This window comes from Octodon degus, unplaced genomic scaffold (assembly GCF_000260255.1).
Source record: "Octodon degus isolate 3935 unplaced genomic scaffold, OctDeg1.0 scaffold00254, whole genome shotgun sequence".
Taxonomy (NCBI): domain Eukaryota; kingdom Metazoa; phylum Chordata; class Mammalia; order Rodentia; family Octodontidae; genus Octodon; species Octodon degus.
Window position 1 is genome coordinate 71,231 of NW_004524830.1, and position 10,851 is coordinate 82,081.

The 10,851-nt window shown below is 36.7% G+C and overlaps 1 protein-coding gene across 1 annotated transcript in view; it reads left to right on the forward strand.

Annotated features, from left to right (window-relative positions):
* The window catches only part of LOC101575556 (zinc finger protein 709-like), a 45,687-nt gene extending 38,176 nt beyond the window's left edge, over positions 1–7,511 (forward strand). The window contains exons 2-4 of the mRNA XM_023706371.1: positions 3,190–3,313; positions 3,507–3,567; positions 5,371–7,511. Of these exons, the coding sequence (XP_023562139.1) occupies positions 3,190–3,313; positions 3,507–3,567; positions 5,371–7,252 (2,067 nt within the window). The 3' untranslated portion in view covers positions 7,253–7,511. The remainder of the gene's footprint in view (positions 1–3,189; positions 3,314–3,506; positions 3,568–5,370) is intronic.
* The last annotated feature ends 3,340 nt before the right edge of the window (positions 7,512–10,851 follow it).

Below are 10,851 nucleotides of genomic sequence, written 5' to 3' on the forward strand. Positions count from 1 at the left end.
AAAAAAGGAAGCATTGGGTTTCTGTGAATTGTAAAATAAGGTTCACTAGCCAGAGGAGGGTACTTTTCTGTGTCAGATACCCAAGTCAGAATATTCCAGTATGTTGCTGAGAGCCATGGGAGCTGGCTGACACTCACTGATGTTATAATTTGTATCTAAAATGTAAACCACATGGATGATTTTGTAGGATTTTGTAGGCCCTATCCCTATCAGTGTATCCATCCATTTATGATTTTAGTGCTTGAATGTGTCCCTAGGAGGCATGGAATGATTGGGAGCTGGTTCTACGGTGGTGTGAGTTGGAAATATATATTCTTGTCTCTGGCATCTCCCATTCTTTGCCATTTCCCTGCTGGAATTGTTGAGCACCTTTTTCTGTTATTGTGTTTGTTCCTTGGATCCCATAGATCATGGACTGAAACCTTGAGCCAAACTCATCTTCTTCTGCTTTAATTTGTGTGTGTTATGAATCTTGTCTGAGGGATGTGGAGTGGCAAAGCTTTCTGGTGATGCTACATTCAGCACATAGTTAGGAAAGGAGGTTTCACAACATGTCTGCTGAAACCTAAGCCTCACTGTGATGGCATGATTTGCCAGATTTCCATAAAGTATGTCATATTGTTAAAATAAATTAGGATATTAGGAGGGCCATGAAAATCTGAAGAAAGGTTTAATGTTGCTGCAGATGAGACTCAGTAGTACAGCAATTGTAATTTTTGCTTAATTTCCTTTGCTATATCCACATCAAGGCAATCAGTCAAATAATTGACAAAGTACATAAGCAAGTAAATAATTTGCCAGAATGTCAGAGGGGATGGCATCTGTTTAAGAAAGAAATTTGAATCTGATCTGGAAAAGGACAACTTTCAAAAAGCACTGTCTTTTTAACCCACACTGAGAATCTCAAGTAAGGCATTCATTCCCATGTATATGTCGCTTGTATAGTAGTAGAGAGATTCATGTAATCTCTTACATAACTGCTCTTGTCTATGGGCGGTTTGTAAACACTGTTTCAGATAATGAAGTGAGGTTTTATATTAAAATGGCATTGTGGTATGGCTAAAGAACTAAATGCCTGTCTGGAACCACACCAGTAGTTAGGTTGAGAAATTTTGTCTGTGCTAGGAAAAGCATAGGGAAATGGATACAATGTGGGAAAGTACAGAATGATGGAAAGTGGCAAATCTTTCTCCTAAACTAGAGAAGATTTTCCCATAAGGTCAGAATGTTCTTAGTGTGACATTAAAAGCTGGCTTATAGGTTGACTTGTGTTGAATGTGGGTTAAGCTGATCACAGGCCTAAAGGAAAGAGAAGTTTGGAAAATTGTAAATTCAAGTTTTCTCTTTCTGCTGTTCAGTTCACCTTGTTTTTTGTTGTGAAAATTGAAATTAGAAAATTGTATCTGCCCTTCTTGGTAAAAAATTGGTTGGATACAACATGGATAAAGAAATTGACATACAAATAAATGAAGCATACAGAAATCCAAATAGCCATGACCAAAATAAATCTACCCCAAGACATATAATAATTAAGATTCCAGAAAGTCAGCGCAAGAACAAAATATTGAAAGGGGCTACAGAAAATAAACAAATCACATAGAAAGAAAAGTCCACCAGGATCATAGCAGACCTCTCAACACAAACCCTTAAGTCAAGGAGAGCTTGAAAGGAGGGATATTAAGCCCTAAAAGAAAACAGTCTTCAACCCAGATTGATGTACCCCACAAAACTATCTTTCAAAATCAGTGAAGAAATAAGATAGTTCCATGATCACAAAACTAGCTCTTTAGAACACTTTGAAATTCATGATCACAAAACTAGCCCTTTAGAATGCTTTGAAGGATATATTAGAGAAAATGAAGTCCACAAGCACAAGAACACTGATAGAAGCCACCAATTAGGGAAAGTAAACACAGGGGAAAGATAGGGAACCAACAACAGGAAAATAACATGAAAAAGATAACTATCTCTATCATCTATTGATTCTTTTTATTGGTGCCCTCATCGGTGGCTACGGGCACAGCTTTCACTTTGTTGGTCCTTCTTCACATTTCCCTTTCTATTATACCTTAAATTTTTAATATCTGTGACAGGTCAATGTTTTATGTCAGCAAACTATAAAATAATTTATCTTCCTTACTCAAATGTTATTCTTAGACATTTTCCAATGAATACTATGCTTTTCATTTGGATTTTAAATACTAGTCATAAGTGTTACTTTGTGTTTAATTACAGTTTTGTCTAGAAAAAGTTTCAGCCCGGCCAAATAGCTCAGTGGATTAAGGGCCAGCCAAAGAGCTCAACAGATTAAAGTGCCTGCAAGCAGGTGCAGGGCTCGGGGGTTCAATCCCCAGGCCTGCTGTGCCAGCCCCATCCCCTGAGGTGCACTGAGATGGCAATTGAGACTGGGCATGATGGCCTGCGCCTGTAATCCCAGCTCTTGGGAGGCTGTAAATGGGGATCACTACTGAATCTGATCTAATAGTGAGACCCTGAACACCCTGTAGACCCTTCCCTGAAATACAAAAAAAAAAAAAAAAAAGTTTCAAGTTTTACAATGCTGACTAAATACAATCAGAGGAGGAAGGCATGTATTTCCTAAATGATATCTGAGAAAATGTACATTTTCTTATGTTTTCTCAGAGCAAGCCATTAGATATTAATCTGCCCCAGTCCCTCTTTACTCCACATATGACCTAGTAGAGTTTCTCCATGAACCATGCTTTACAGACTGTGGAAATGAATGGATTAACCAGCATAAGAACCAGTATTCCTATTCTGTTTTCTCCTCCAGGAGTGATTTCCATCTAGCATGAAAATTTCTGTGTGATGCATGCATATGAATAAAGAATATTTTTGGTGACCTGAGCATAAAGTAACCATTTGTGGAAAATGCCTCATTTCAGCTTTTTTTTAAAGGAGATTTGACACCCTCCCCCCCCGGGCATGCTGAGATGGTGATTGAGACTGGGCTTGGTGGAGCGTGCCTGTAATTCCAGCTCTTGGGAAGCTGAGCACAGGTGGATCACTATGAGTCTGACCTACGTAGTGAGACCACTTAGACCCTTACTAAAATACCAAAAAAAAAAAAAGAAAGAAAGAAAGAAAAAGAAAAAGATATGAAATATTTAATGCTATAAGCCTTACTCTTCTCTTCTTCCTAAAAATATATTTCTGATGATTTTGAAGGCAGTGACATTTGAAGATGTAGCTGTGAACTTCACCATGGAAGAGTGGGCTTTGTTGGATCCATCTCAGAAGGATCTCTTCAGAGATGTGATGTGGGAAAACTTTAGGAATGTGACTGCTATAGGTAAGGAATATATCTTCTCATTTATGCAATCAAAGAGCATTGTTTATTGCTCATGAGTGCAGTTTTCTTTATTGGAAGATAGAAATATTTTCATGGATCTTCTAGGCATGGTCACATTAGGCCATAAATCTGGAAGCTAATTATCTTTATGTAATGTAGTAGCTCATCATTACATTTTTTCCCCACTCTTTAGGAAGAAATTTGGATGACCAGAAAATTGAAGAAGAGTACAGAAATTGTAGGAAAATTCTAAGGTAATTCTCACAAGAATATTCCTCAAAAGTCAGAAATATTCAGACCAAGGAAACTACACAAATAAGGCTATGTTCAAAAAAGATACAGAACATGCCTATAATCTCACATGAGATGCACAGCTGACACAGAAAGATTTCCAGGAGTTCAAGGCCAACCTCTTTTACGTAGTGAGATCAAGGCCAGCCAGAACTATGTAAGGAGGCCTTGTTTGAATAATTTTTAAAAATTAAAAGGTAAAAAAAAGGACAAGGACATCTTCAAACTTCCTTAATCTCAGAACATTTCTCCAAAGATACATGTGTAATATCTAGAGTTTGACAGTTGACTATTCGAAATATCTCAATACCTGAAATGTAGGGAGTATTGATGTTATTGAACAAGTAACATCGTCTAATGTACAATAATGAAAAAATTATGTTCTATGTTCAAGATTATAAATCAGTTGTATGAAATTGTATTTAGGCATTGATTATATATAATTTGTGTTTAGTTGAGAGCCAACTGCAATATATCTTAATTATTTGTGTATATATTTTCAAAAGATTGCTTTCTCATCAAACAAATTAATAATGCTATATGTATTTAAATGTCATATACACATTCAGCATTTGCAACATTGTAACATTGAGGAACTATTTAAAATCCAAATAAATACCTCTATTTTGATAGTGACTGTTTTAAAGCAATCCTCAAAAGCATTTAGTCTATTTATGTTCTGACATACAGTATTAGTAGACATCTTGCCATGTTTTGAGAATTATTATTGTAGTATAGCATCTATGATATTGTGTATAGAGGTTCCTCAAAAAAGTAAAAATAGAAATACTTTTTTTAAAATTTTATTTATTTATTTATTTATTTATTTATTTATTTATGTGTGTTTGTGTGTGGCCAGCTCAGCCACCAGGGGGCGGGGCTGGCTGGCATGTGGTGCTGGGGGATTGAACTGCGGTCCCTGTGCTTTGCTAAGCTTGTTCTAAGTAGGTGCTTTAGACCACTGAGCCATCTCACCAGCCCCTAGAAATACTTTTTTATCTAGCTATACTACACGGGGTGTATTGCTCCAAAGTTTAAGTAATCATACTACACAAACACATGCACATCTATGTTTGTAGCAGTAAAAGTTACAAACGTGAAGCTCTGAAGAGTCTGGCTGCCCATTCACAGGTGAGTAGAGAGGAAAACTGGGGTATCCCAGGCCAGATGGAACATATTGGGATGCTGGGCAACTTAATGATAGGTGAGACTTAATCTCATAATAAAAGATATATAATTTTGTTACTGTAGCTCAGTGCTAACCCAAGTGCAGTCTCCAGCACTGAAAATTGTGGTGTGTATATATAGTGGAATGGTCTTGAGCCATAATGGAGAATGAAATAATGTCATTTGGCAAGAAATGCATGGGTCTGGAACCCATACTGCATTAAATAAGATAAGGTTTAATAACTCATGTTATATTTTATATGATAAATGCAAAACATGAATTAAGTCAAGTAAAGGAGAGATGATAGGAAAGGGAGAGGCAGACATTTTGGAGACAATGGACAGGCTCATTGGAGAGGCCAGAGGTAGTCGTGGAGGAAAAGGGTATGAAAATTAATTGATATAGGGCTGTAGCTCAGTATCATAAGTGCCTGCCTGGCAAGTGCAAGGTCCCAAGTTTGATCTCTGGTACTGGAAAAAAAAAATCAACATATGGCATGCATATGCACCAATTGTTCAAAATCAAAGTAACCAGTATGTATTGCAAACATAGCACTTCTACATTACCGAATGAATGAATATTGTGTTTTCTTTGACAGAAGCTCAGTGGTAGATAAATTCCCTCGATATAAATTATGGTATCAGCATGGAGAAATGGCTTTTATAACTCCCAACACAAATGAACACACGAAACTGCTTGGCACAAAAGATGAAAGCCTTGCATGTGAAAAGTCTCTGGTTGGTCATTCATCACTAACCATGCCCATCCTACATAACACTGGACTCAAATCATATCAGCTCTGTGAACTTAAGCTGAAGTTGTCTAACTGTAACAGACATGGGAAAACCTCCACTGACTTTCAGTCTTTACAGAAACATGCAAGAACAAATCCTGAAGAAAAGCAATATGGATATAAACAAGATAGAAAATCTTCCTCTGATTGCACTGAAGGATGTAACACTGAAGCAGAATCTTTTGTATATAAGCAAGATGTGAAAGCCAACTATTCTCAAATCCAGGAAAGTAATTACAGTAGGGTGAATAACTGTGCATGTACGCAATGTGGAAAAAGCTTTAATTCTCATCATGATAATGAGAAGCATGAGAGAGTTCACACTGGACCAAAATCCTCTGTATGGAAATCTTTAGATAATATCACTCCATTTGGTAATCATGAAAGTAGTCACACTGGGGCAAAACCGTATGTATGTAATCAATGTGGGAAGGTTTTCAAAACAAAAAGAGTTTGTCAAATACATGAAAGGACTCACACTAGGGAGAAACCCTATGTGTGTAAGCAGTGTGGGAAAGCTTTCAGCACACACAGTCATCGTCACATCCATGAAAGGACTCATACTGGGGAGAAGCCCTATGTATGTAAGCAATGTGGGAAAGCTTTTAGCAGGCAGAGCCATCGTCAGATACATGAAAGGACCCACACTGGTGAGAAACCCTATGTATGCAATCAGTGTGGGAAAGCTTTCAGCACACAGGTTCATCGTCAGAGACATGAGAGGACCCACACTGGGGAGAAACCCTATGTATGTAAACAATGTGGGAAAGCTTTTAGTACACACAGTTCTTGTCAAACACATGAACTATCTCATACTGAGGACAGGCCCTACGTATGTAACCAGTGTGGTAAAGCTTTCCGCAAACGCAGTTCTTGTCAAATACATAAAAGGACCCATACTGGGGAGACACCCTATGTATGCAAGCAATGTGGGAAAGCCTTCACCACATTCAATTATTGTCAAATACATGAAAGGTTCCACAGTGGGGAGAAACCCTATGCATGTAAGCAATGTGGGAAAGCTTTTGCCACACACAGTTCTTGTCAAAGACATGAAAGGACTCATACTGGAGAGAAACCTTATGTATGTAAGCAATGTGGGAAAGCATTCACCACATTCAGTTATTGTCGGATACATCAAAGGATCCATACTGGGGAGAAACCCTATGTATGTAAATACTGTGAGAAAGCTTTTAGCACGCAGACTCATCATCAAGCACATGAAAAGACTCACACTGGGGAGAAACCCTATGTATGTAAGTATTGTGGGAAAGCTTTCACTACATTCAGTTATTGTCAAATACATGAAAGGACCCACACTGGTGAGAAGCCCTATGCATGTAAGCAGTGTGGGAAAGCTTTCAGCACACACAGTTATTGTCAGACACATGAAAGGATCCACACTGGGGAGAAACCTTATGTATGTAAGCAATGTGGGAAAGCTTTCAGTAGACACAATTATTGTCAGGCACATGAAAGGATCCATACTGGAGAGAAACCCTATGTATGTAAGCAATGTGGGAAAGCTTTTAATACACAAAGTGCTTGTCAAACTCATGAACGGATCCACACTGGGGAGAAACCCTATGTATGTAAACAGTGTGGGAAAGCTTTCAGCACAAAGAGTATTTGTCATAGACACAAACAAACTCACAGTGTGGAAAAACTACATAACCAAAATATGTAACCAATGTGGAAAATAAAGCATTCAAACACATTGTCAGATACCTGAAAGTATTCACATGGGAGAAACCCTTTGTATGTACTCACTGCAGGAAAGCTTTGAGAATGCATTTGTCATTAGAGTCATGAAAAGACACACTGGGGAGAAACCCATTATGTAATCAGTATGGGAATGCTTTCAGGAGACATACTGTCAAATATATGATAGGATTCACTGATGTGAAAGGACAGTGCAGAAGTCGTTTCCTTGTATGCAATATAAAGTCATTGTACAGATTATTACATACCTGAAAATATTCATAGGGCAGAGTATCTGAACATGTCAAAAATGTCAAATATTTTATTTTTCTCAGGGTATTCAAGTTCATGAAAGAATTCACATGACAGGGAAGCCATATATATGTAATAAATACATTAAACTTTTCTATTTTTCAACTTACACTAACAATTATGAAAGATCCCCACTGAAGAGAAAGCTTCTGTAAACAGTACAGGAAAGCTTTTTATCATTTTCATAACATCAGAAAACATGGACAAATTCAAAATGAAATTTAGTATAAATAGTGATTGTAACAAAACTAAGAATGAGAGTGAGAGAGGTGTGTTATGTGTGAAACACACTGTTTTAAATCCTACATGCAGAGAAAGTGTTCTTCTGATATATTTATGGATTAATGAACTGATGTTAAGAAGTGCACAATGTTAAATTCAGAATAACAAAGGACCTTGCATCTTAAGTCTGTGTACATGGCCTAATGGGACAATTTAAATGCAAACCACCTTACCTGTATGGGGAAAGTACAGTTTATTCATATAATGAAGTTTTATTGAGTCTTTAAAAACAGCCTTCATTTGTGACAATGTAGATTAATCAGGAGATCACTACTTGAAATATGCCATGCATAGACAAATTAAAAGTTTGATCATATTTGTTTTTAGGATCTAAACTTCACATCTTCAAACATGTAAAGTTTAGTGATAGTTGTCATACATTGGGTGGAAAAGTTGAAAGACATTAATGAGAACACAAAGTTTCTCTGGTAGAGTACAAAATGGTATAGGTCCTATGGTAATCGCAGTAATCCATACTGATGAATAGCATCACAATTTGCTTAAGCACTTTTTAGTGTTTTCCACATACAAGAAAGAATTGTATTAGATGATGTAGATGATATTAAGGAAGAATATGGTAAGTTCACAATGTGAACAGCAACAAGTTACATGTACTTTTTAATGTATGATTTTGTTATTTTTTGTTTCATGAAATAAATACAATTGAACAAAAATGACTAGTTTCTTTTAAAAAAATTTTTTTATTACTTATTTGTGTGTGTGTGTGTGTGTGTGTGTGTGTGTGTGTGTGTGTGTGGCCAGCTCAGCCCACCAGGGGGTGGGGCTGGCTGGCATGTGGTGCTGGGGGATTGAACCGCGGTCCCTGTGCTTTGCTAAGCTTGTTCTAAGTAGGTGCTTTAGACCACTGAGCCATCTCACCAGCCCCCAATGACTAGTTTCAAGATGTACACACAGGTTCTCCAATTTTTACAGATGTAATTTAACTTGTATTTCTGAAAATATTCAGTATTCATTGGTCTGAAGATTGTAGGCTATTGTGAAACTAAAAGTATTCAATCGTTTACTGAAATTTAGGACTAAACTACTGAAGTGTAGTCCACTGGAAATGTAAAATGTTTTTTGAGCATATAATTTGGAAACAGTTGACGGTGCAAGTTTATTTCGTCCCGTTTTGACAGAAAGTTGTTATATATGTGCTCAGAAAGCATTGTATATTTTTAAAACACTTAACCATGTTTGTCTGCTTTATTCACTTAATGTTTATGTTTTCAGGGAGTACTCATTTTTCTACAAATGAGTAGAATTTATCCTTAAATTTATCCTTTATAGCCAAGTAGTGTTCCACTATGTACAGACACCATATTTTCTATTTCATACTTTCTTCTCTGCATGGACATATACAAGGACGCAGAACAATAGCACTTTGGCCAATGGGATCTAGAGGCCAAGGAAAGGAAGAAGGGGATGTAAAGTGATTTGATATCATATTCCAACTACTGACAACACATGCAATCTTTATGTGTCCCAAACGTGAACTAAATAATGATAACAATGTGAATAATTATGATGATGGGGAAAAGGGGAAAGAGGATCTGGAGACACAAGAAAGATAGTGGGTGAGATGGGAAGTAATAATCAAAATATTAGATATATATGCCTCTTCCCTAAGATGAACAAGTACATGTACTTCATGCATGTATGAATTAAAAAGCTCATTTAAAGACAAACATTTACAAATACTGCATACTTTTTCTGTTTCATAATGACTTAATAGCAAATGTATTGAAAGTATATAAGTATGCCTCTGGGTTTCTGAGAACAAAACTCCATGTTTCAGTTTTCTTTAGTTTTGAATTCCATGTAAACATTTATGTTTATTGTATGCTCCAACTAAATGTACTTACACTGAGCAATTGAAGGAACAGTCCACTGCATGCACTTTCATTGGTTACCCATGGCAGTGATTATGTGGTTGGTTGGGTTTTTTTGTTCGTTTGTTTTTTTGAGGGAGAAGTAGGTATACACATGTACCAGTGCATCTGTCAGGTTGGATTAACACGTGGGAATGTTTGTTGTTTGGGTTTTTTTGGTATGTAGATCGTACCTTAGTTTTGGTACACCATAACATTCACCAAAATACATTTATAGTTGCTGTTATAATGCACTGTACTGAACCTAACCAAATCACCATAAGGTTGTTCCCCTTGTGAAATAATTAATTTTCTCAATTTTGATAACTAAAAATTTGCAAAATCACTGCCAAGTAAAATATCTAACATATGATAGCTTCTAAATAAGCTTTCCCAATGCAGTGAGGGTTACAGGGTGTCTTGCCTCAATATGTCATAATTGAGGTTCTTCACTTGTGGCAAAAAGAAGTCCTACACATACCACCTCATATCATCAACTTGGGAGCTAGAATCTAAAATATATTTTTTGGGGTGATCAGACATTCAGAATACAGAAACTGAGGTTGTATTGTGTGCTGAGCAGTGTAGGGGTTGCGTGAGGTTTGTGCATCCTCCAGCAGTTGTGCTTACCAACAGTACTCTTAGAAGCAGGTTGAGGCTAAAATTGCAGCAATCTTTAAATTATAATGTACAAGAAACAATGCAATTGTAGATGTGAACTAAATTAGACAAGAAGTATTCCTGAAGGAAAGATAAGTTTGATCACCATGTATTTTGAGATCCTCAAAATAAATATTAAAAGTAAATGACAAGGATTTCTGCCAGGCTCATAAAATAATTTCTCATGTTATCTGTGCCTTCTGTTGCCTGAGAACATTAAGCTCTTATAAGCATAAACAGTTGTTACAGAGAACAGAAAAGAATATTGAAAATGCAGTTTCTGAGGTCAGCAGAGGATCAGCATAAATCTGCAGTGTTATGGAGGTTTTAATTTCACAAAATTGGGCCAATGCAGTATATTTCCAAATGCAATTCACTTTTCCACTTGCCACTTCTTTTCCAGAAAAATAAATTTCAGCATCATCAAATCTCATCGCTTAACTCAAATATCTGACTCCTA